We start from the raw sequence: 27784 nt of genomic DNA on the forward strand, positions 1-27784 counted from the left end.
GAGGTAGGCTGACAACGTACCATTTAAAACGCGGTCTTAGTTGGCGCGGGCCGCGTGCTGCGTTTGTCGCTTGACACTTGACTTGCTAGTGACTGTCTACCTATAGAGACCCACTGATTAACAGTCCGCCGGACTTATCGGCCTGTCAATTAGAACAAAAAGTTGACAGTTCCGAAAACTGACAGGCCGATAACGTCCGGCGGACTGTTTATCAGTAGGCTCCTTTTGCATAGAGGAAGAGGTAAGCATAGAGTGCTCACTCCATACAGCAGTTTTCTTACCTAAACGCTTATTATTTTCATAGTTGACATTTAGCGTCAATCAGCGGATTTATTAGTTCTGCTACTTGACAATAGATGTTGCGACGAACGAAAAATCTAATACTCATCAATTTTCAGCTTATATCATAACAGGATTAAACGGAAGTCTGTTTTCAGCAATACACTTTTCGTCAGTCGCGACACTCGAGACATCTTTGTAGTGTTAAGTAGCGGTATTTGATTATAACACATGTTATTGGAATGTTCAATTTAAAATTGTATGTTATTTCAGAATACCATTTTAAAGTGTGGCGGCTAGGGTCGTGTGGTTTTACTACTATTTTAACTTACTATTTAACCTTCAGTTGGAAAAACCGGCTCCCGGAAAATGAATGTCATTTAAATTTGAAATTTGACTATTTAAAATTTAGGTCGTGTCTGGTCGAGCAGACCAGCTACATGAATTTAAAAAGAATGATAAGTTGGTAATATAGAGCATATTTTCTTTAATTGTCCGCTTAACAATAAACCCCCGGATCTAATTCTAACCTGCCAAGACTCAACGTGCCCTTACTAATATGGCTTCGCTTTTATCCCTAACTAATAATAAAAAAATCATGTGTGCCGTAAGCAAATTTATGACCAAAAAAATATAGACCTTTAATTTCGATTAATTCAACTAGGGAGATCCATATAGTAAATAAATAAAAAATACTTTTTACTTTTTTTTTTGTATCGAATCTAGGGAAATCTATATAGTGTTAGTGCAGTACAACGAATTTTAAAATTAATGATTTTTAAATGGTTATGATGGAGATTTACATAAATGTGTGCTATGTTCGGTCAATGTCTGAGTTTCTAACAATTCGTTCTAAATTGGTGGTGGTAATCATTACAATGTGTCTGTTCTATCTTGTTCCAGGTATTACCCAGTTTCTCGTTACCTTTCGGTTATACTTTTCTGATATACCCTCATATCATGTCAGCCGTGCGAAGCTTGATACTCGATTTTGGCAGAATTGTGCTTAACTGCGCGGTAGCCATAGACAAAAGAGTGAAGTGAAAATAAAATCAAAGTGCCAACAACTAAAAAATTACGTATGCCACTTGAAAGGTTAACTAAACTACTAAATCACTGCCGGCGAGCCCACTCGCTCGTCCCAAGCGAGTCCGAGTGAGCGGACAGGGGTGCGGGTTCATTGAACCCGGGCCCACCCCTGAATCGCGGCTCGTCGGATTGTGATATATACGTACATTATATATACGACGTACGTATAATATTTGTTTAGTCGCGCTCGCTGGGGAATCAAGGACGTTTTCGCGAATATGGGACTGAAATTAAACTATGCTATTTTGTTTCTTGGTTTGACTTGGTTTGGACATCATTTCCGATACTGTCATTTAACGTCTTGTATGTTATAATACGGACCGTGACCGAATGTTTAGTCATCTTTTCGAAAACGATTGACCCTCGACTTTTGACCACCACACACACATGAAAGAATAAGGCGAAGCCTTTAGTTTCCTCATATTAAATGTAAGAACTTTGAACAATATAATTCTATACATCGGCCACTACTTCGATGACACTCACAGATATAATAGATACACTTTTTTTTTAATGGAGGATAGGCAGGCGTTTGACCACGATCTCACGTGATGGTAAGTGATGATGCGTTATACGGTGGAGCACGCTTACCTATGAGATACCTATATACTCTTAAAATTAGATAAAACAAATATCACGATTTGTATTGAAACCAAGCGTGCCAACTTTTGCCACCTACTGTGACGTCACAGCCGCAATTTAGTGATGGGAAATCCAAACCTGATACAACTGACGCGCGTGGACAATCAGTAGCGACGGCCAACCAGTGGCGGGGCAAGATCAACAATTTATGTGGGCAAGGTACCTACATTTAGCGAGGCCCTCTGGTGGCGCAAGAAATAACGAACATTTTTACGTTGTGTCCTAGATATACTTATTAAAGGCGCGAGGCCGTAGGCCGTGGCCCACGTCGCTAATGCCTAACGCCGCCTCTGCGGCCAACCTCGACGCTTGGACACGCGAAGTAGATGCATTTGTGTTATCTCGTGTATCTATTATATCTATGATGACACCTATTAATTAGTTCATTTGCCATGGAATACCTCGTATTTCAAAAAAAAAAACTAGATTTTGAAATGGAGGAATGCAAGCCTGTGAATATAATCTAACGTGATCTGACATCGGGCCGGAGAGGTTTAAAATCGGCTCTGAAGCGGCTTAAGGTTCTCAAATATTCTAAGATTTTATTTGTTCAACATAGGTAAGTAAGCCACCTTCCGTCTCCATCATTATCGTTATCAGATTTACATATGTATGCAAAAGTTCAGCTGAATCGGAAATTGGGAAGTGGGTCAAATTTAGCTTCCAAGATTTGATCCACACTATATACCTAACTAACAAATATACATACTAACGGGGCAAGTAAAATAAAAGAAGAAGATAGCCTATTGATTGACAAGCAATATGTATTTGGGTCGATACACTAAACCGTCTGTCACCATTACAAGCGTTCACAAATTTTTATTGTATGTGTGTTGTATGCACATTGCACGTAAGAGGATTAAGTCTTCTATTGACATGTGTCTATATTTTCGATGTTCATTCCTTAACCTTTCGAACGCTTATGCCTGTCACTTTCCCGCTTACATACTTGTTCGAACGTGACAGGCATGGTGACAAATGTTAAAGTGCCGACCATCCAAGTAGGGCTAAGGGCATTTTTTTTATCATCTGTCACACAGGCATCCTGTCACCACTAACAAGTATGTAAGTGCGAAAGTGACGCATGACATGACAAGTGATAAAAATGCGACCATGATACCGCCGCTGTAGGGCTAAGATGGTCGGCTCTTTATCATTTGTCACCATGCCTGTCACGTTCTAACTAGTATGTAAGCGAGAAAGTGACGGGCATAGTGACAAGTGATAAAATTTGAACCCTGCTGCCACCGCTGGTCTCCCGCGATACAGGGTAGCCTAGTGCAGAGACCCCTGGAATCTTCGTACCTAAGTCCAACTTAGTTATGCATACATTTTTATGTAATGGTCCTGGCAAAATATCAGCGACGTGGCTTGCCGCATCATCATGCTGAGCCAGCGCCAATTCTCTGCCACGACACATGGTTATGTCCTTTTATGTTTTGATTTTGTTCATATGATATGAACAATATATGAATCATATCATGTAAATTTAATAGTATTTCTTTTAATTTAAACTGCATGTCTATCTATATATCTATCTAACTCTTAATAGAAGTACTGTATACTTTTTCTAAAACTCTCTCTTATAAAAATGACATTTATGCTTGAGTTATACACTCCGATTGCGAGGAAAATTTACAAAAATTTCCAATATGTTAAGTCCCAGATAGACGTGCGAATAAGTTCGCGGACTTACGGCTCGACGACCTTTTTCACTCGTGTTTCAGCCTAAGTACGCGTACTTTACGAGCGAAAAAATCGTGGAGCCATAAGTTCTCGTCCGTCTATCACCCACTTTAGGTTATTTTAGTTTTGTTCAATACTAAAGAAAATCGTACTCGGGCCGGTCAACTTTATTGCTAAGTCAATAAGGGTCGTAATAGATGATTTTACTTTATGCTCTAGAGCGTAACAAGCACTTGTATGTCATTATCACGCGATTTAAATGTCAATTTTACGAGCATGAGAAGTGAAAATATATTTTATCTTTGACTTTAACTGTGGTTAGTGTAACTCACAGACCTACAATGTAAAAGATTGCCAGTTGACCCTTTAGGTATAAGGGTGTCAGGAATTATGCAAATTTGAGGCCTATCACTTTTAAATAAAGTTCTATATCAGGTGGGAAATGTATTCCCTCTGTCGTATCTAGGCTTAAATATTAAAAGTGCGATCAAAATCGGATATTTCAAGATGGATTTCCCACCGTATAGTCTAAATACAGCTTTTCGTATTTTCCAGCGATAACTAGCTGTTAGCGGCCATTATGAAGCTCAAAAGTGGTCACGTTTTTTATTTTTAGCCTGTCTCTTTCGCACTTTAATCTGGGTGTGTAGACAACAGTGTTGGTCGAACGTTAATTGCAATTGACCATTAGCCATTACTAATTGAACCGTTGACTCGTAACAGACGGGTACAGTTTACAGTTCAATTTGTAATGGTTATTGGTCAATTGCATGAACGTTTCGGCCAACACTGGTAGACAACATGCCAATAGCTCTCGATCTGTAGGATAGCGTTGTTATCGGACACTTAATCGAGTAGCGATCGAGTTAGATTTGTTTCCTTGTTCTGAGCGAATTCACAAGGGCCACGCTATATGTATTGTGTTACTGTAGTTTGTAATAATCTATTTACTATAGGTATACCTGTGTAATTATTTTCTTTTGTGTGTCAAATTCCATACTGTCGAATTAGGATAGCGTAACGATGGTTGTGTGTATGTAATTAATAAATAAAAAAATCTCTTGCTATCACTCTTCCAAATTAGTGCGACCGAGACAGTTGCGTTTCGTTCGCTATGGAGCGTTAACGATTGGCATCTTTTCTAACGTTGTCTGTTGTACAGCTGGGGGTCTAAGCTGTAGCGAACGTAACGATCATGTCTAATCTCTCTATCACTATTTTTGATTAGTGCGATAATGAGAGAGAGAGAGAGGCGTTTCATTCGCTACGGCGCAAATGATAGTCATCTTGACTATGCCCCTTAGGTATCTTATTCTCTCAGTCCAGTAGATAGCAGCTTCCTATAGCTATATATACGGAAGGTGGAGGTAAGGAAATAAATCTCCATGTACAGTCAAGGTATTAAATATCGACACGGACAAAGTTCCAAAAATATGTATACACGACCTTATTGCCTATATATTAAAGTAGTGTGTACATATTTTTGGCACTTTGTCCGAGTCGATATTTAATACCTTGACTGTACCAAAAGTGTCATCAAAAAACCTTAAATAGGTGGCGCTACAATACCTAGAATACTTGAATAAAAACATCAAATAGACAGCGCACTTCACTCCGTAAAATAGCGCCTAGGTTCTTAGCTACTCTAGCGCTACTCTGGAGAGATTTGGAACTATTATTTATAGCTGACAGCTGGACACTTTTGCAACAGTTCTACCATAAGAGATGTCACTCCTCTTAATTCCACACTCCATAGTTATAGATTTAAGATAAGCCTGTGAGTAGGGTTTAAGGTTATAAAGTCAAAGATTTGTATAATTCCCATTTATTTATTTAATAATGCATTGTTACAGAGACGCGAGTACTACACAGTTGTCTAGACATTTAGATATTAAACAACTCCACAAATATTGATTATGATTACCGACTCGCGCCTTTAAAAATAAAGTGCACTAAGTCGAAAAATAACTCGTTCCAATAATATCCAGCGGCAACAAAATCGATTCGTATTTTTTTATCTTTAGACTTAATTCTCTTTGGTTTTAAAGGGGCGTTCCATACATGTAATGTTACGGCGGGTATCACAAACCTCCGTGTCAAAAATTTCAAACGTGTATCGCGGTTTTGACATTTATCAATAAGGATAAAATGATGGAAGGTAGAGGCAAGGAACAGAATCTCCATATACCAAAAAGTGTTCGACACAAAACTATAAATAGGTGACGCTACAATACCTAGAATACTTGAGAAAAAAAAATCTAATCATAGATAGCGCACTTCACTCCGTCATTAACGCCTAGGTTCTTAGCTACTCTAGCGCTACTCTGGAGAGATTTGAAAACTATTACTTATAGCTGACAGCTGGACACTTTTGCAACAGTTCTGCCTATGGAGATTCTGTTTCTTGCCTCTATCTTCCATAGGTAAAATAATCGTCACGATCAATAAGCGTGGGATGTGACAATAGCGATATCATCCCGATAAACGAAAAAACCCCATGGGGCCTAGGTGATAATCGTTAACGCTTTTCGAACAATGTTATACGCGTTCCAAAATTGAAGCGCTTACCTCGTGACAAATTGTACAAGTTGCCTTTAGGCGCACCTGGGCAAGCGAGAAATGTGCACGTGCTAATCCTAACGAGTTCTCGCTCACCGATAGAGAAACAGACAAGCTCATGTTTAACAACGAGTAGAGTGTTCGGAAAGACAAGAGTTATGGAATGTATTGGAGTCCAGACAGACACAGACATCACATAGATGAATGGAATGCGAAAATTAATCAAAAATAACAAATTTCTTCGTAGGTACAGAAATATATATGGCTGCATTTTTGTGGTCCTTATGTTTGAGTATAACCTATCTATAGTTATATAATAGGTATCATTGTTTTCAAAAAAAAAATCATGTATCGAAATCACCGTGTCACTTTTCGTTTTTACGCCTTTCAACAACACCAGCCACAGGCTTGTCAGTATTCAACTGTAAAACTTTTAGTTCAGGCCCCTGGTTCGATATATTTGCTAACAGAGATCTGCTTCCCCGTGCTTATCTTCTATTTCACAACAGAATGCACATATATTGCGACATTCATAGAACCTTAGGCAAGCGAGTGTGGCGCCAATAATATAAGCTGTTGATAACTTTGATAACTCAAACCATTCGAGAAATGAGAGCAAAAGGAAATACTCGTACAGTCGTCATTAGATATATCGGAGCGGCCAAGGTGCTCACAAATATCTGAACACGTCTCTATTGTCAAGGCTTTACTGACGGAGTGCGTGTTCAGATATTTTTAAGAACCTCGGCCGCTCCGATAGATCTGATGGTGACTGTACCAATCGTACCAAGCCCTTAAGAGTGCTTACCCTAAGCCCTTAAGAGTGCTTACCCTAGCGGTAAGAGCGTGCGACTTTCAGTCAGAATCTCGTCAGTTCGTGTTCAAAAGTATCTGCAACAGTTTAGGAGTATTTGGTCTATATATACAAACTTACCTTTTTGTTAATCAGAGAATGATAGATAAGATACTTTTGGCGCATAGACTGATATGCTATTTTTGATGCTGAATGGGCCTAGAAGAGAATTGAAAAGGTTCAAACTACAGCTTATAGTTTTGGCGCGTAAGGTCCTAGTATAAGTACGTGTGTCGATGCATACGAAAATTACCTGCTTTAGCTCCTAAAATACTTTAAAACTATTAATGCTTATTTCGTCTTTACTGTGGGTGGATTTTGCGTAATTTCAGTATGCTTCGACACAATTCTATTGTAACATTTATAATTTATTTCTTCTTAATCTATCACATCATTAGGAGTCAATTCAGGACATGCGGGACTAACGTAGTACATAAGGGACATTCATTTGATAAATTTAATAAATGGAGTTAAGTACAATTTCCCAAAGTTGTGCTTGCACAGGTTAGCTGCACGGAGCTAGCGTGAGCAAAACTGAAGTCAAGAATTTCTATTGCATTCAACTAGCTTCTTTCTCCACCGTCAAAAATCATAATCCTTTAAACTACACATTTTGACATTGAAGAAAACAAATCTGATAATAACAATACATTTTAAACAATCTGGAATCTGTAATATATATACTATACAATAAGACTAGACTAAGTACACATATAAAATCTACATAATTACAAAACGTAGTTTCAGAGACTTAAGCGTCGAGACTTTTGGAAACTTTTAGAGAGCGATTGGTGGTCGATTTGTTTTTCTTTGGCTTGGGGTGAGGCTCGAAGGTCTCGTTGGCGCTGGTGGTGGGCGGCGTCGAGCTGAACGAGCTCTTGGAGCTGGGCGCCGAAGTGCCCGGTGACACGCCGCTGTCGGTGGACACGGAGGCCGGGCTGGGGCTGTCGCTGACCGTGCTGCTCACGGCCAACTCCTGCCCGCTCACGGCCACGATCTGCCCCACGGGCTTCCCGCGCACTACACTGATACTCTGCACGGTCTTCTCCGAGTCCTCCTTCTTGTGGTAGCGGGTCAGCGTCCCGGCGGAACCGGCGGAGGTGGCGCGAAACATTGGCACGAACTGCGACTGAGGGTAGTACTGCATCTCCGGCGGGACGACCCCGCCGGCCCACTGCGTGGTCATCACTGGCGGCAGCGGGCTCCAGATCGGAGTGTGCATGTGCCCCACGTCCATGTGTCCCCGGTGGGGCGCGCTCTGCGGCCGTGGACCGGGATACCCGTATTGAGCGGCTAATTCCTCCCCTTCGTACATTCGAGGAGTGTTCGGTGGGTACTCTCCACCGGGAAACACAGCATGTGGGCTGCGCTGCATGTAGGAACTGAACATTTGCTGCTGGGCTTGCTTCATGGCAACATACTGCTGCAGATGTATGGCAGTCTGTTGCCGCTGCTGCACAATGTCGGGAGGAGCTCCCGTCACTGCCGCATTCCCGTGTATGTAATAGATCTGGGACTGGGAGTTCACTTGAGTCATCGTCATTTGCCTATCGACAGTGCTAACGTCAGGGTCTTGGTATTCTTCGGGAGGCGCGATGAATTTTGTGGGCGACGCAGGAGCGGCTATCGGGTACGAAACGAGCTGAGCTATATACGGTTGGCTCTTTAAAGAGTGAGCTGGGCTGTGATTTTGGAATGTTGGATTGTAAGTTATCTGAGAGTCTTTGCTGCAGCCGGCGACAGGTTCATCTTTTTTGTCACCTTTGGGCTTAGGCATGGGGCCGACTTTAGGAGCGCCTCGCCAGCAAGGGCCGGCGCTTTGGGTGCGTTTCATGGGCGACTTGTTGGAGTCCCATTCAGTGGACGTTGAGGGGCGAGGCTCGTTAGCCTGCCCACTGTGGGAGCGGCGAGTGGGGGGCGACTCCTGGCGGTAGCACTCCTGACTGGTGCTGGGGCCGCACTGCCGCTCGGAAGCGCGGGAGACAGAGCGCGTCATGCGGCGCCGGGCGGCCGGGGTTGGCGGGCTGGGGGTGCACACGGAAGACTGGGCCGATTGGGAGTAGGAGCACCAATGCTCTATGAGTCTACGTTTACGCTCCTCCTCCTCTTGGATTTCCGTTTCACTCGACGAGTCATAGTCCTTGCCCTGGGGAAGAAATAGACAATTATGACAAGTTCAGTTACTAATATACACATGCGATTTAGGCTAGGTTTTTGTTTGAATTAAAATTATTAGACATTGTTATTCATACTAGTTATATTAATTTACCTGTTCAATCTTTTCATCTAGCATTTTGAAGAAGTTTTGCTGGCTCGCCGACACCTCACTGCAACAAATAATATAGAATTACATATAAAAAAGATATCTACACATCAAGTCCTTGCGTCTTTACTTCTCCTTAGAGCTCTCTAAAAAGCGATATTATTGAAAATCTCAAGGACATATTGCCTCTAAGGCAAGAAAACGATTATCATGTTTCGAAACATTCGAAGCACTTTAATCAAGCCTCTTTAAGTTGACTTCATGTTCTAGGGCAGTTTAACGGCATTCGCTTCAACTTCAAGCGATGAATACAAGTATTTACGAGAATGGAGCGAGTATATAAATTGAAATAAAATGAAAGAATTATTTGGTCCTAGAGGCGAGTTCTGGAATTCATTCTTCTTTACATAATCATTGAAGATGAACTTACACTTACAAAGTAGGTTGGAACTCTGAGATGGCAAGGTGGGTGGTCTTAGGATTGCATGTCTTAATTAGTGGTAGGTACCTGAGCTTTCTTTTCTCTGGCTGGTAACCTGGACTTACCTAATGGAAAGTGAACTGGTCTGCTCGTACTTTCCATCACTGGGCAGTGATGGAAAGTACGAGCTGGGGGCCTAGCTGAGATGACAACGTTGATAGAAAATGACAATCGTGACTTCAAAAATGTATTTCTATACATATGGTTGTTTCCATAGTTGCGTGACTTTTCGTAGCATCTATGTTCCCGATAAAAAAAAATCTGTTCATTTGGGATTTGTCGATGCCCGATTATTGTCATTATGGCTAGGCGCCCTGAGCTGACAATAAGCGTCAGGTATTTTTTGAGTTCAGAGGATATGTTCTGGAATATTTTGTTTCTCGGATAGCAAAGCAAAGGTAGATCTACATGACAGGGTCTCTGTGGTTGAGGAGGAAAGTTGGAGGGCTCTGCAAGAGAAAATCCAGTTTAGTAGGTATGAGTTTATGGCGGCGGGCCTGTGCTTGTTTGCCATCAACGTCGTATAAACTTGCAAGTTAACTTGTGAACTTACAAGGCAGGTTGGTGCTCCGTGATCGGCAGGACATGTTGTCTAGTATCTGGCTGATGGTCTTCCGGCTCCGTGTCTTCGGTTGCTTCCGGGCATCCTTCTTCCTCCTCAGACTCATTTGTCTCGGCAGCACCTCCTGGAACAACATGATATAATAAATAAATAAATAAATAATAAATATTATAGGACATTATTACACAAATTGACTAAGTCCCACAGTAAGCTCAATAAGGCTTGTGTTGAGGGTACTTAGACAACGATATATATAATATATAAATATTTATAAATACTTAAATACATAGAAAACACCCATGACTCAGGAACAAATATTCATGCTCATCACACGAATAAATGCTCTTACCAGGATTTGAACCCGGGACCATTGGCTTCGTAGGCAGGGTCACTACCCTCTAGGCTAAACTGGTCGTCATATGATGAAATTAATAATTTGTTTCCTAGGGGTTTCTCATGCCACTTTGCTCATGGGGCAAAGTGGCCAGCCTTCTGGGCACTCTACGAAGCGATCATGACTGAATACAATTTTTTTAATTGTAAGTTTTCTTTTAAGTGTTTTAACATTTAAAGAAAGTAATAAAGAATAATATAACAAAACCTAATTTATTTATTGTTACAAACCGACCTGATGGCTGGTATAACACATAGTTCGCAACTCTCAATTTTTGTGTAAGTAGTACAACCTACTAAACAAATTGTAACCTAAAAAAAACAATCTCGACGACGTGCAGGTTAAGGTCAGTTTGTCCTACATCGGTATATTTCATGCAATTATCGGTAAAATATTAATATTTGGAATCGTTGATTTAGTAATTTCGCACGTCATGCACTTTATGCAGTATCTACATACCTGTGGAAACTTGTAATTGGCTTACTGTCTCTATTCTGCAACCTATTTATTTATTTAATCTTTATTGCAAAGCAGATAAGTTGTAGGCGGTGCAAAAACATAAGTATAGGTGATACAATTGATACATGTACGAACACAATACATTCATAAGAAATACACATACATAAACACCTATCTTGTTATCCTAGCCGTAAGTTTTCCTAAAAAAATATTAAAAAGCGATCGCCCGTGCGTTATGCGGAAAGCACTTTCAAATAATTCCCGAGCGATATTTTGAGCATGTACTACTACTAGTAAAATACTTTATGTATGTATGTATGATGTATGTATGTCACTTTATTGCACATAAACAGGTTAACATAAAACAGACAAAACAAAAAAAAAACTCTCCCAGTTAACCTTTGACCAATGGAGAATGAATTGTAGACCGCTATTAGAAAATAGAGAACGCTATAGAGAAAATGCAGCTATTCTATTAGGTTTGTTCCTGGACCTTTAAAATAGTAAATAGGACAAAGCGTAGCCGGCCAGGAAGATAAAGAGTTAACGCATCTATTTCCCTCGTCTGCCATCTCTCTCATTGTGCATAGAAGCAAATTGTTGACGCCCGGCGCTGCAGCGTGCTTACGACAGGGTTGTCTCTGGGTCATAACCGCGAAAATCGAAGTTCGTCAATTGCGGGCATTTTTCTCTCTCACTCTAATTACGACTTAGAGTAAAAGAGAAAGATTTCCGCAATATGCGAATTTCGGTTTTCATGGTAGGTCCCCTGCGACCTAAGCCCTCCTAGACGTATACGCAACCCGACTGGACAATTCCATTGCACATCGTGTGACCGCATCTTCAAGACAAGGTTTGGTTTCGCAAGCCACATTAGGGCATTTCATAATCCGGAGTAGAATTGTTGATGGAGTCGCCATTCCCGGATACGGCAAAAAAGTTTGATGAGTACCTTTATTGTTAGCAATGTGCAAGTTGGAAAACATTCTCTAAATTTCCAAATATTAAGGAAACTTTCATAGGACCATAGGTAGTAAGACAACACAAACTTTCAGTCAAGCCCATACAAGAAATATTTCGCATTTAAAAGCAAGGCAACCAAGCGATACGAAGTCCCTAGCTCATCGCAATCCCAAAGTTGACACAAGTTTGTAGTAAAGTTGATACTCGTACATTTATACGAAGTGCCAACCCTGCCTACAAAGGCTTTGCAGAAAGTGATAACTCGAATAGGGCTGATCCAATTAGGTGACAAATCAAATTATTTTATTGAATTGTGTTATTAAGTACTCACATTATATATAAATTATAGTAATTCTTGTATATACTCGTATATTTACCTATATATTTCGGGGATCTCGGAAACGGCTCTAACGAACGAACGCATATGGGGGGTATCGTGGGCGAAAAATCGATCTTGTCTATCCTCTGGGAAAACGCGCACTTTTGAGTTTTTATGTGTGTAAAAATGAGTTTTGGGTGAAATAAGACTTTACCGAAAACCCTACAGTTATGTACCTATATTATAAGTCATATCATTATGGATTACATTGTATATTTATTTACCTATACTGTTATTCTGTAAAAGTTTTTAATGTTTTTTTTAATCAAATATCTATTGGTCTATTTTTACCCCACGTGACCCTATGTCCTAACTCAATAATAAATAAGCATGAAATTATTAAATTAAGCTTTAATTGAGACAACCTTCATAGTCCTCGGTAATGAAATTATTAGGTACACCCAATCATTTAACAATTTAATTATTTAATCGATAATTTTTCATACATTATAACAGTTTCTATAACACAACAATTTGTCCCAAACTAGGTACAGTTGTATACATCATCTTACTACAATAAATATGCTCCTTTTACTCACGGCCCAATTCGAACAATGTATAAGATGTCAAAGTGATACGATACCGATCTGTCAGCGTAAAACGTGATATTTATTCAATCAAAAACTTCACTTCTTATTATTTTATATTATAAACCTTTTATTGACGCTTTCAGCGCATCTAAATTTTATATCAACCAACCTTTTATTATATAAAGTTTCCTTTAAGTTACAACAAGATGAAGAGCGGCGTTCTCTGAACACAAGCATTTATAATACTTAAATAGAGGAACCAGATCAGTACCTCTAGTGTAAATTTATTCGATAGCGAAACGTGACGTACGCGTTTGCGTTAAGTCTCATTTTGTATGGGATTTTGAACAGCGTGCCAAGCGGGACGTTTTGGAAACTCAAAAATCTCATTCAAAATGACACTTAACGCAAACGCGTACGTCACGTTTCGCTATTGAAAAAAATTAGGGTTGTTTCCATCTACAAATCTTAGGGCAGAATTGTATCCCAATAAATTCTTTTGGATTATATTTATGAACATGTTAAACTACTTTTAGGGGACCTGTAATGACCATATTTTTGTAAATATTGAATTTAAAATATTTTTTGGCACACGTCACGTGACCAAGCTCGAAACGTCATTGAAGATTCTGATGACGTCACAACTCTCGGATTGACACTGTTGACAGTTAGGCTATAAACAACAAATGACAAATGTCCGTTGACAGTTCGTATCATCTACGTGTGTATGTAGTTATGTGTCAAACCGTAAACTGTGACGTCACACAATTTTGAAAGAGCGTTTTGGGCGCGAAAGCATCTGTAAAAAATATATTTTGTTAATTTAACATATTTAAAGCAATTTAGTAAAAAAGTTGAATTTTAGGGCAACTTTTAGTTAATATAGAACGTAATACAAGCGTTTCAAAAAATTGGAAACAACCCTATTAATTAAGATACTGAATAAATCATTTTTATTTATTATTATTTTTACTTTGACACGGATTTCCGGTTCGAGCGCCATATTGATAGTCTCGCCTCGTCATTCATTGCTTTGTTTTTTTGCTCATTAATATTGTTTAAAGTGTAATATCGATAGCTTATTGTACAGTAAACTAATGTGGTAGTGTGCAGTGAATGGAGAATTAATCTTGAAACGAGTTTAACCACCATTTTGGAGTCAACGGCCGGTAGTCCACGTGCTCCCTGTAAAGCCCAGCTATCGCTTTAAAAGCCCGACCAGAAATATATGATCATTGTCAAGAGGGCGCTGTTATTCACATGTATAGGGTGACAGTTCAGTTTAGTATGAAAAATTTAGTTCCAACGAAATTCCGCAATATGGCGCGTGATCATATATTACTGGTCAGGCTTTACAAGAGCTGATAAAATCACCATACACTGTCTTGTACTAACCGTACAATTTTAGTCGTATTTAAACCTCCTAAGACCTTGCTACTGGCGAAAAAATAGTCCTACTGAACTGAAGCCATAATTTAAAAAAAAGAAGAAGTTACTTTGACACTGGCAGGCTTGTAGGGGAAGGTTGAAGTCGGCCGAGCTTGATGCGGACTTTTATCTTACATACTGCAGTATGTCTGTAATATGTTTGTTCGGGCCAAAACTTGCAAGCTAAATTAGCCTCAATGTAATGCAATGCAATGCAATGCAGTGACAATGCAATATTTGACGACCGGTCTGGCCTAGTGGGTAGTGACTCTGCCTACGAAGCTGATGGTACCGGGTTCAAATCCTGGTAAGGGCATTTATTCGTGCGATGAGCATAGATATTTGTTCCTGAGTCATGGTTGTTTTCTATTTATTTAAGTATTTATATATTACGTATATCGTTGTCTAAGTACCCTCAACACAAGGCTTATTGAGCTTACTGTGGGACTTAGTCAATTTGTGTAATAATGTCCTATAAAAAATATATATATATCGAGCTGATTTGATGATGGGAGTGGCCGTAGGAACTCTGTGATAAAACGACGCAACCCAAGTGTTTGGGTGTGTCAGAATAGTTTCGATGAGTTGGCTGTTTAAAGAAAAGCTTGTATCAAAAATTATTAAAAAAAACTTTTATATGTTCCATTTTAAATCTTCAAAACTTCGTTGTTTTTTCGCTTTTAAGCCCCTTACCGTGCCATCCCTAATCTAATCTTTGTTCGTAACTGCTCTGGGATTTCGCTTCTAGGTGATAAAGCCGAGTAAAGTTCAGTAAAACGTAATTTAGTTTTCAAGTGCAGTCCAGTCTCGATATGTTAAGGTCTAGTGGGTCGATTTATGAGGGCTGGAACGAGATTTTGTTATCCTCCTGAGTCCCAGACGCCCTTATGAAGGCCTTATTCCAAATAAAACTTTGATTAAGTCAAGGTTCCAAATTGAAAAAGGAAACTAACGATTCTGGTACTTAGGATATAATAGGTTCGATGACAAGATTTTATTAATGGTATAGTTCGTTCGTGTCATCTACGATGACGCGCAGATTTGTCAAATCTAACCTTTAATAACATGGCAATACGAGTCAGGGTACGCGTCTTCGTGAATGACACGATCTATATAAGTGGTACGGTCACGTCTGAAACTATCGATACGAATAAAGTGCCAAAAATATGTATACACGACTTTATTGCCCGTATATTAAGGTAGTGTATACATATTTTTGGCATGTTTTTCGTATCGATATTTTCAGACTTGACTGTACAGATTTTTTTTGAGGATCAAATGTCTTATATGAGACCCATTGGATTAAAGCAATACAAAAGCCAGAAATTACAGTAAGTCTGATTCGTTTCTGCTAGGGATTGCAAACCGGATTGATTTTCAATCCGGCCGGATCCGGCTGGAATTTGGCCTTGATCCGGACCGGATCCGGATTGGTATAGGAATATTTAAGTTAATTAAATGACATATTTTTCTAGTTTTTTGCGTAATACGTATTCCTAAATCTATAATTTGAAGTTAATAAATAACTTCTTAACAATAAAATAGACCTTAGTAGTAAAAAGTGTTTCAATATCAATATCACATTAAAAACAAAATTTGAAATCGGATTTTTATTATATTTAACCATTCGCAAGTGCTCAAATTTTCGTTTACTATTATATATTTGATTCGTTTCCAAAGCCTGATCATGGGATGTGGGGTGGGAAATGAAACTTCTTGAAAGGACAAGTTTTCGTAACTGTTCTCTGATTGAATTCTTTGTAACGTTGACATCCATTCTAGTAACAAAACAAAATATTTTACTTTTAATGCGCTCCAATATCACCTTGTTCTAATTTTTTTGTCCAAAAAAGTAGTAATCTGTATGATTTTTTTATTTATTTACAGAAAAGTATATTGGTCAAATTATAGGGAACAAAACACGTCACGACGATCTCAGGCGAACAATAATAGAGTGTAGGATTAAAAACCATCGCGGAAAGGGACTTCCTAAGAAAAGTTACATGGATCAAATAAAGAATTGGCTAGACGTAGAGTGATGAAATTGTAAAGACAAAAGATTCTCCCTGAATGTTGAATAGAAAAGAATCTATAATTTATCATATATATAATCGGAGTAAACTAAATATTATCAATATTATCAAATATTCATTCACACATATTGATAAGCCCAACTCTAGTCGGTTGAGAACTGCCGACTTAATCATGTTCATTTGTTTTGTTTTAATCTCCTATCACAACATTATGACATAACATTAACCTTCTCTTTATCATAAATTACAAAAGCCTTCCTTGGCATCTCCATCCTTTAATTTTTCCTTCTATTACAGTATTTACGTAATCATCATGCCACCAATATGAAAGAAGAAGAAATCCTCTCCTGTTCCCAGTCATCGTCATAATAAATATATTTTTATCTCACTAAATTTAAACTTTTTCATTCGTATTCTGTTCTGTTCAACTTCATACCTCTCATCCGTCGCCTTTTCCTCTTCTAAAACGCACAGCGCGTGCTGTATTTAGGCATTTTTTAATTTTACCGGATCCGGTCCGGATCCGGTTATTTTTACCGGATCCGGTAGCTCCTGAAAAGTGCCGGATCCGGCCGGATTACCGGATCCGCCGGACCGGATTGCAATCCCTAGTTCTGCGCAAGACACGCTCCTTGGTTGTGACGTTATGATCACGTCACAGACACGACGTATGAAAACAGGAAAATTGTTATTTTGACGGTGAAATATTGCGTTAGATATAGTTGCAATACAATAATTTAAAATAAATGTTATAAATCTAACTGCAACATTTATTTTCCATTTTGGAAGTTAAAAAATCTTGAATTTTGAAGCTTTGAGGTCTTGTATTTTTGTATCATATTCATATATTTACGCATTGTCCAATCTATTGTGAAAATTGCTTACTAATTGCTTTGTATCATAAAGAAAATTATAAGATACAGATTCTAAAGAAAAAGGGTTTTAAGCGCTCAGCAGCTCATGCAGTCATGAAGATTTTAATTAAATGGTTCATCTCAAATCCAGTGAAGAGTTGAATATTTGCTTTTCCGCAAATGTTTGAAGCAGCAAAGTAAACTTGCTCGGGAATATATTACGTTCTATCAGAGATAAGAGATTAATGAAGATTCTAAATGTCTTAACCCTTCTCAAGGGGCTAAATTAGTCAGCCAGAAAACGACCTTAAAGTTTAAAATATAAGGTTGAATTTTGGCTTTTGTTTGTCCATAGCGCATAAAGGAGATAAAATATATGCTGCACTTATCTACACCAAAGAGAGTTTGAAATGGAGGTGTATTGTCAAAGAAACGTAAATTTATTATGCTGATGCGATCGACATCAAAATCAAAGTGATTTGTTAAGATTTAGTCAGTGGAAAACGTTTTCTCCTGAAAAGGAATTTCATAGAAAAAATAGCGTTATTTCGCTAGGATCGCAAAGCTATTCTTCCCTCTTAAGAGCCCATCAACGTGCTCACTAACGCCACAGCTAAATAATTGTGATTATTTATACAGATAGATATTTAAAAAAGGGGGCCGCTACGTACTGTATTTTGTATTTAAGTACCTTTTGAATACATCACGTCTCTGTCGCAAGTCGCGCAATAACGTGGCCAGGTGGTTATACCAAAAATGAAGGACTTAATGCCATAGGGCACTCTAGCAATTGCTTGTCTCCAAGGATCATCCGACATCCGTAATCGGATCGGCCAATGTGAACACGCTCAAACTCATACCTATTAAACAAGTTTATAATTCATAAATATCTTCTTTAACAACTAGCTTTGGCTCCACTTTGATGCGGTGTCGAGTCGAGGTGTATAGTTGATGTCGCCTGCAACTTATAAAATATGCAAGATCAAGCAGGTAGTATTAGTTGTCGACAGATCGATACAACGCTTTGATCTGTAGGTTGTGTTATACACTGATTTACATATACGTGTGTAAATTCAATACGGGTGAATATTTAAATGGTTGTTAGCATAGGACCTAAGGAGTATATTGAGAAAATATTTGCTTAGAAATACAATGAAAAAAACATACAAAATAATTCGACCCGCAATGTGAAGCAACATTCCGAGATACGAGCTTTTTAAAGTAACACACATAAAAACATTATAAATATTCAGTAATGATCAATTGGGATTTTTAACTGGCTGTAGCTCTGAACGTACGCTAGTGAATAGTCTGCGTCGGCGCTGTTTGAGGGTCATACTTCAACAATCTCATTTCCCTGGGTATATCTATTCGCATATTCCCAGGAGATTCCCTTCAGCAGGTATGGTTGGAACTTAACACCAAACACCAAAAATGAGATGCTAAAAAAGCGGAATCTCCTGAGAATTTGCGAATAGCACTGGCCAGGGGAATGAGATTTTCCAGTAATGACCCTTGAACGTCCACTGTCTTCCTAATTGCTCTGTTCTCTGCCTCACTGTTCTGTCCCTGTGTGAAATCGGCATTAGGATGAATTGGCACGGACAACGCCCGGCGCCGCCTTTAACTTGTTATTTGTCTTAGCCGGTAACGATTGTACAGACAGACGCCCAAAGCCTTCCGCGTGACGGAAAACAGTTTTAGTTGCGCTTTTTTCGCAGATTACGTTGAAATAGATCCCGCATTATGATTATCATGAAATAATTAAAGAAGAATAATAAAAACAGTTTATTTAAATACAGATAAAGCACACTTGCGAAATATTGAGATGGTTATTTAATAAACTTCATACGCTAAGCAAATAATATATTATTAATTATTAATGGACGTTGAAACTCTAGGTCCATGGTCCCAGCACGCATAAGATTTTTTGCAGAAATCGCGAAGCGTCTGGTTGACGTAACTGGTGACCGAAGAGCTGGCGGCTTCTTCGCACAATGTATCAGTATTGCGATACAACGAGGAAATGCCGCCAGCATACTTGGTATAATTCCTCAAGGGCCTGTTTTAGAAGTTATAATCTGTATATATCCATTATGTATATTGTTATTGTAAATAAAATCTATATATTATTATTACCTCATATTTTCTAAGTAAGAATTATTTAGCTATTATGTTACAATAAATAATGATTTCACCGTAAAAATTGAGTAATGTACCAATATTATTTTCCTTATAGGCGATCCGAAATTGAAGCTTAAAGAGGTGTAAATTCTTCCTTTGACATAAAAAAATAAAATACAGATTCATTCGTAGGAAGATACTTAAGTAAATAAAGAAGTATTTTTCGTGCTCCTTATGTGGAGTTAGTTAATATACTTATAACCTATATAGTTATAGTTCGCAGATCGACTTGATTCCCCATTTGTAAGGCACTGGTTGTCATTGCAAGCACCAGTGTTTCACAAATGGGTTAAATAATAATAATATAATATTATTTCTGTGGCTCGCCTAGCGGTATCTAAACTGTTGTGATCAGCGGAGCAAAGGCTTCGTTTTCACCACGGAAATAGTTCCGTTGCGCTTTTTCTCTCTACTCTTGCTATTTGCAGCATTCTGTAGCATTCTGAGGTGAATTGATTGAACGGGGCCGCTACAGGTATTGAAAAAGAAAGAATAAATGGTTTACTTGACGTACACGGCGGGTTAGGTATAGTGATCGATTTGTTAAAGCTGTGAATGTAATATATAACCCGAAAATGTACTGTAAATGTAATATCGTACAGCGTTTAACGTTAACGTTACTTAATGTGCTTATTATCGCACTAGTGTGGGAAAGTAGCACTATATGTCTTGTAAATAATATAATTTCGATCTTACACTTCGACCTACCCCCCAGTTAGTTCAATAAGGCTTGTGTTGAGAGTACTAGGCGACTTACATGAAAACATTCATTACTCAGGAACAAATCCCCCGGAATCTCCTGGCCTTTAAAATCGGGACACAAATTTTTAACGTGGTAAACAACGATAGTAGATGCATTGAGCCTCGTAAAAACCAGTCGACTTCTTCAAATTTAAACTTGAAATAATAATTTAAAAAAAATCTACCAAAACTACTTACGTGGGAGTATATGTATATTGTACGGTCACAGACTTTAACCCCCTTATTCATAAACGTCTGCTAAGTTGACAAGCCGCTAATAATCGTTTGTCCTTTTCCAATGTATTTGTAGGATGGAAAGGGACAAACGATTATTAGCGGCTTGTCAACTTTAGTAGACGTTTATGAATAAGGGGGTAATTGTTTACCCGTCTACGATTCAAGCTAATTTGGTTGTCAATACGCTATGACGCCTATGACATCTTCAATGTAAAGCAAACCCTAATGGGCCAACAAATAAAGTTGGTGACTGTACAAATACACCGACAGGGCGCGTCTGCATTCCCACATATTTACACAAAACTTTATTTATCTATTTCAAGGCCCAATAAGGCTACAAAATCATGTTGCAATTTTCATCATGCTTTCTTACTCTTTTTGATCCAAGGCATTAATATTAAGGAGTTGGACGGCTGTAACAGGATTTTAGATTTCCCTCAATCAAGGGAGGCTAGAGCTCTGTTAAGTATGGTGATAGTGGGCATCCGAAGACGAAAATAATGATCTGTTTTGCTTTTAAATGTTTTAGTGTAAGAACTCTTCTCGATGTGTACTATTGAGCGGCATCGTCTTTTAGACAAAGCTCGTTAAATAAAGATAAAAAAAAACGCTTGAAGTGTTTTTGGGACGCATATTTGCATAACATAACCACAACAACACGGCCATCCTATCAAAACGCTACGTCTTCTCTTTTGCGCCGTCGGCGTAGATTTAACACGTAACGTATGTCCACTTAACAGCCAATGTAATATGCACTTTACGTATTTTAGTTAGGGTATAAAATTAAACAAGTGGTTGTGAAGCAGTAAAGCGGAAGTTTCTCCCATCGTGCATCGTATGAGCCTTTGAGATGTAGTTGTAATTTGCACTTTAACGCGCAATAATTAAGGTGTAAATTGGAATGAGTTGTTGTTAAGTAGTAAAGCGGCCGTTTCACGACCGGACAGATTGATGGCGTCTGTTCTCTGTGCGCGTGGGCAGGATTGTTTGAAGGGACTGTTTGGATTTGTAGGGTTGCTGATAGCTAGGAAAAAGCATAATATGGCATATTGTGTTATAATTATGCTAATTTAGGATATTGTATATCGGCGCAATTCCTTCAGTATAAGGCACGCTGTGTCCAGGATTTTATGTTTTTTGTCAATTTTCGATTTTCGCGGTGAATCATTGAGTAGATATAAGTAACTACCGTACCGTAGTATTTGACGACCGGTCTGGCCTAGTGGGTAGTGACCCTGCCTATGAAGCTGATGGTCCCGGGTTCAAATCCTATTTATTTGTATGTATGTATGTATATACTTTATTGTACATAGAAATAAAAACACGAAAAACATGATGAGCATGAATATTTGTTCCTGAGTCATGGGTGTTTTCTATGTATTTAAGTATTTATATATTATATATATCGTTGTCTAAGTACCCATAACACAAGCCTTATTGAGCTTACTGTGGGACTTAGTCAATTTGTGTAATAATGTCCTATAATATTTATTATTATTTATTATTTAACTATGCCTAATGACTACATACAATTGCAAAAAGTAAAAAAGTGCCTTTTTTATAATTTTATACATTTTTATTGTTTGTTCAAAATAAAGTGTTAATGCGAAAATAAAAGCCCTAGATGCATTAGAGCATTTTCTAGCAGCTGTATTTTTTCTAAAAAGTCATCCGACATCAGATTTTAGATCGGACAATGTGAAAAAGTAGAAACATCCATAACTAACTAAAGCGAAGGTCAATGGAAATGGAAAATAATGTAAACAATCCAATTTACCTACATTACTTCGTAATCTCACAACCTTTTAAGAAAATCATGACCCTATCAACAGTTTATACACTTAAATCATTTATTTATATCAATTCCTAATTATAATATATGATAATAATTAATATTTCTGTGAAATTAGCCTTCGTAAAGATGTTAGGTTATTTGTCCATCGCTTACAAAATCAAAATGTCATATTTGTATACATTATTTTTCATTTCTATTGAATAGGTCTTTAATATTATTAAATGGTGGCAACCCTGCCCGAGGCGTTTCACGGTGCGGTGGCCCGCACCTATTTCTATTAAACTTTCTTGTTACGATTAATGCGAATTTCACACAAAATAGCTCAAAGAAACAATTGGCCACATTGATATTGCACTTTATTAACTAAGCACGAAGGTTGAAAACAGTTTGTCCGTGTTGATGCATCTTTATGATCCATTTAATAATTATTGATAAGTTTTTGTGTATTTTATTTAAGTGTCAAATGTATACAGAAGCTTGAAATAAAACGCTTGAGTTCAGAGACGGGCATTAAGGGGTGGAAACTAAGATGTAACCAGGAATGATAATAGAATGTGTAACCACCACAATATGGTTCTTAATGAAGTAGATTTATTCTCATGCTCACGGTTTAAAGTTTAAAGCTTACTTATGTAAAAAAATATATCGCCGATGGTCCTCGGTTCAAATTCCGGTGAGTGCATTTATTTATTTGTGTGATGAGCACAGATATTTGTTCCTGAGTCATAAATGTTTTCTATGTATTTAAGTATCTATATGTCTTAGTACCCACAACGAGTGCCTTCTTTAGCTTAACTTGGGACTTAGTCAATTTGTCTTAGAATGTCTCTAAATATTTTTATTATTTATATATGTATAATAATTAGCCTAGTTTAAATTTATAATTTATCTGTTATTATTACACAAATTGACTAAGTCCCACAGTAAGCTCAATAAGGCTTGTGTTGAGGGTACTTAGACAACGATATATATAATATATAAATATTTATAAATACTTAAATACATAGAAAACACCCATGACTCAGGAACAAATATCCATGCTCATCACACAAATACATGCCCTTACCAGGATTTGAACCCGGGACCATCAGCTTCGTAGGCAGGGTCACTACCCACTAGGCCAAACCGGTCGTCAAAAATACACTTGCTTATAATATTTATAATTATATAGCCGCCTTCTTAGTGGCGGAAATGGAGCCCTTTGATAGCTAATGACGTCAACAGAAGGTTATAATTTAATTTAGAACCTTCATTAATTCCATACGTTTAGGATGGTTATACATACACCGTGGGCTGGTAAAACACAATGGTTAACAAAATATATTATATTTTACTTTCAGAAATATTCAGTGGAAATTATGTATATTAACAGCCCACGCGCAAATCAATTCCTTTGTAGGCTTACAGACTTACAGCTTAGAACAGACTGTGCATTTTCAAATCCTGCTGGGATTCCAATTAGGTTACATGTAGCATCAAATGAGCTCCTACCGGCAGAAACCATAAAACCTAACATTAGCAATTTTAATAATAAAACTACAGTGAGGCACATACATATTAAATACCCTGACGACACTCCTCGGTACAGAGTGACAGTGAGTTAATATATTTAATATGTTTGGCCTAAGATTAAAGGATGAACGTACGCTACTCACGCTAAAACAGTCTGTATCCTTGCCGAAGCTTCCGACACCTCGTTTTCTATGTACGGTGATCGGTGATCACACGATGCTTACTTTAGAAAACGAAGTGTCGGAAGCCTCACCTTTTGAAATATATAAGTAAAACTTACTCACTTACTACGGTGACGCAACGAGTGAGTCCAGGCCTTCGACACCAGCTCACGCCATGCCTCTTGGTCTCGCGATAGCTAGGTTGAGCAGGTCTTGAGCTAGTACGTCGTTCCAGCAGTACCTAGGACGTCCAACCGGGCGTCTCCTATTTGGTTGTCCCAAGTACGCTCTCTCCATCATCCTCTCCCTAACTCTTTAAAACTAATAGACCCCTTTTTTAATAAGGGGACAAATTGGATAGTATTTTTATTTGGAACGAACGGCTGCTAATATTTGTAAAACTGTTGAGACAGTATAATGATCACAAGGAAATATTTTAAAACACTTTGTTCATCCACGTTCATAGATACGGATCCCTTAATTATTTTTGAGGGGGTGTAAAGTCAGGAAATTAGAAGGAAACAAATGACGCACCGCGCGAAACCTGGAACGGAAGATATAGCCGTTGCGTGGGTTTTTATCTTTTATCTCAATTACTCTTAAAATATACTTCCGTTTAAATTTTGCTCCTTAAATATTTTGGCTGTACCACTGGCTATTTAATACTACTTTTTACTTGGCTATATCTATCTATATAAAATTACGCAGTTGTGGTATGCTTGGTAACGATATACAATACAACTGAAATAAGTTTTTTTTTCTAACCAGCCCATTTTGTTAAACTTTTGGTTAGAATCTGTCCTTGCAAATATGTATATTCTAGTTTTCGTGTAAATTTTCTTCATTGAATTTATCCTTGATTAAAATTTGTACTTATAAAAGTTCAATATAAAATATGAATTTTGTGTTTGCCCACTCTTAGAATAATTTAATTCGATAACATTTGAAAACGTATTAACTGACAAACATTAGAACTACTTATTGACTTTGGTTAAAAGTAGGAAATTATTAACGTTATATGCAACCAGAATTACTAAAAAGACTCGATGTTTAAAATAAATTTTAAAAACACACATGTGTGGTGATTTAGGGACGCATAAAATGAAAATTTTGGCCGATTAGGTGCCCATTAGACTGGCCAAGGTCGAGGGTGCCTGGTCGCGGTGACCCGAGCAATTAATGGAGGTAATTTAACACCTTCTTTCAGTGGCTGACAATCGGTTTGACTACAGTCGCAGTAAAACAGTGCCGGATTAAGACATTTTGGTGCCCTAAGCATTTCTAGACCATGGTGCCCCCTCATCAAGATTACATTGAATTTTCTTGGTAAATTGAGTAACGCTTATTGCCGCATTACTTCTGAGAATAGAATTTTCAATCCGTCACATCATTTTATCACGAAAATTGACAGAACTGCAGTAGTAATGTTCCAAGAGTAGGTAAGGTCAAGTGTAAGCAAATTCGAAGACCGTGCTTCGCATAAGTCCGGAGGCCAAGCCAACCATGGTCCAAGTGTAAGGGAAGACGTAAGACATAGGCAGTATTCCGCACAGGATTTTGCAACCTCTAGAGCTTTCCTGCGAAGCTCATTCATGTGAGGGCAAAGGCCGAACTTCAGTTTTTGTCAGAACAAGTACCAATGGCCACAAATGTCTTAGATAGCAAATTATTGTTTACGAAAACGGGACTTAATAGGGTAAGTTTTAAAATGACCTCTGACCCGAGTGACGGCGTTGTCCCCATGGTCTCGGAGAAGACTGTGTAAAGTCCACATCATTATTTTGACGTTGGAGGTAATTTTATAACTTAATCAAACGCGAATAAGTCCCGTTTTCTTAAGGAAATATTTCCGTTTTCGATTTACAACCAAAAAAACTGAAAAAGTGGAATCATTTATGCACACCTCCTGGGATAGAGCAAACTAGGATTACACGCATTTAGGACCAAATAAATGTATTAAAACAATTTCCAGCTTGCTGGGAATTAATTCCTCATAACGCTATTTTTGGATCTAATTTGATTGGCCTAAATCGTGAAGGTTTAAATCAGTGTTTTTAAAGGCAAAGTCTAAGGCTGAATGCGCGGAGCGTTCGATCAGCGCTTACGGATGAGGCCAAAGGTCGAGCTGGAAGAAAACAAGGCTTGAATTTGAGCAATAGCGAGGTATGAATAGCTGGACGTCCGGAGCGTTCGATCGCGGCGCGTTATCATATAATAGAGGTGTGAGCAAGGCAGCCCAGCTGCGAAAGAGGACAGCATGGATTTGGATCCATGGCCAAGCAAAAGTGGGGCAGTTTGCATAAAGTAGAAGGCCTGGCGTCGCATAAGACCTAACGCCGAACTGCAAAAGAGTGGCTTGAAATCGAACTAGATTCCCTTTTTATCCATCACCTCACAAAATTTCAAGCATTCCTTACACACATCCCCCCATCGCCCCGCAAGCAGGTCACATTCGGGTGCTGAAACTAGGAGCGCATTCAGCAGGGTCAGGGCACGAGGAATGGACGAGTTTCTATGCGCCACCGTGCGTGCCGTTGGCACATGCGTTGGCATATATCTATGTACATGCGTTTTCCATCACATTGACCTTTCTGTTCTGTGTTGTGCCATATCGAAGTAATATCGCCCTATCAAACTCCATTATTACAAACTGCATTTAAGCTGCTGTCCGATACTAGAGGTAGATTCGATCCGTATACTAGAGTTGCCCGTGCTCGTTCACTGAAAACATCGTTCCGAACTAGTACAATCTCACTAATGTACTAGTCGGTCTTTTAGTACATTTAGTACAGTGGTACTCCAGGAGAAACTGAGCATAATAATGTAACGGGACTGTTTGTGCGGACGTTTTTTAAAGTAGTAAATTTTAAATTTGTTATCTCGCTCAGTTCCAACGGCGTGATGGCTATATGCTATCTCGCTCATATTAGCCGAGAGCCGTTCGATTATCTTCGCACGCGCTTGGCGTTACTGGCGTTAGTTCGATCGGATCACTCGGATCGCTTTGCTGTCAAGGTCACTCCTTGCTCCCATTCTGTTTTACGTGTAGTGTACTATAATGTACAAAGTAAGAGCAGAATGATTAGGGAATAGTTCGGTTTAGTACAGCAGATGGCATTGAGTCTTTTTGACTTTAGTACATGTACTACATGTACTAAAGTCAAATACTTTGGTTACGACTTCCTAGTTCTTTGGAGTACTTCTACTTTTTTAATTTCCTTTACTTTTCTGGTTCGAATTCATATTTATTTATATTATATATTGAATATTTATTTATTTTTATTTATATATATATGTATGCATTATTTTATGGTTATTTTTCTATCTATGTATATTTGTATCAATGTGTATTCAAAACGTGCATTTCATTAATTTCAGTGATTGTACACTTTTGTTTGTGTTTGTCATTCATTCACCGTTACTTCTGTTTTACTCATTTCCTCAAAGGTTAACTGGAAGAGATCCCATACAGGGATAAGTTCGCCTTTGTTGTATTTAATTTACTCTGTAACTGTGTTTTTCGTGTTTTTATTTCTATGTACAATAAAGTATATACATACATACATACATACTACACAAGCCTACCGCCTACGTCCCGCCTACAAATTTAATATCAGCTTCTCGGATTTGAAATCAATCAAGTGCGATCTGGAAATCTTTTCTTACATGACGAATTCAATATTATTGAGTTGTAAACAAG

General features: G+C 38.3%; 1 protein-coding gene across 4 annotated transcripts in view; it reads right to left on the bottom strand.

Annotated features, from left to right (window-relative positions):
* Positions 1–7845: 7845 nt before the first annotated feature.
* Positions 7846–27784, bottom strand: part of LOC133524810 (uncharacterized) — a 166119-nt gene continuing 146180 nt past the window's right edge. For all 4 annotated transcript variants that reach the window (XM_061860977.1, XM_061860961.1, XM_061860972.1 and 1 more), the window contains 3 exons: positions 10406–10538; positions 9378–9435; positions 7846–9254 (listed from right to left, as the gene is read on the bottom strand). In XM_061860977.1, the coding sequence (XP_061716961.1) occupies positions 7860–9254; positions 9378–9435; positions 10406–10538 (1586 nt within the window). In that variant the 3' untranslated portion in view covers positions 7846–7859. The remainder of the gene's footprint in view (positions 9255–9377; positions 9436–10405; positions 10539–27784) is intronic.

This window comes from Cydia pomonella, chromosome 1 (assembly GCF_033807575.1).
Source record: "Cydia pomonella isolate Wapato2018A chromosome 1, ilCydPomo1, whole genome shotgun sequence".
In the NCBI taxonomy this organism is placed as follows: Eukaryota; Metazoa; Arthropoda; class Insecta; order Lepidoptera; family Tortricidae; genus Cydia; species Cydia pomonella.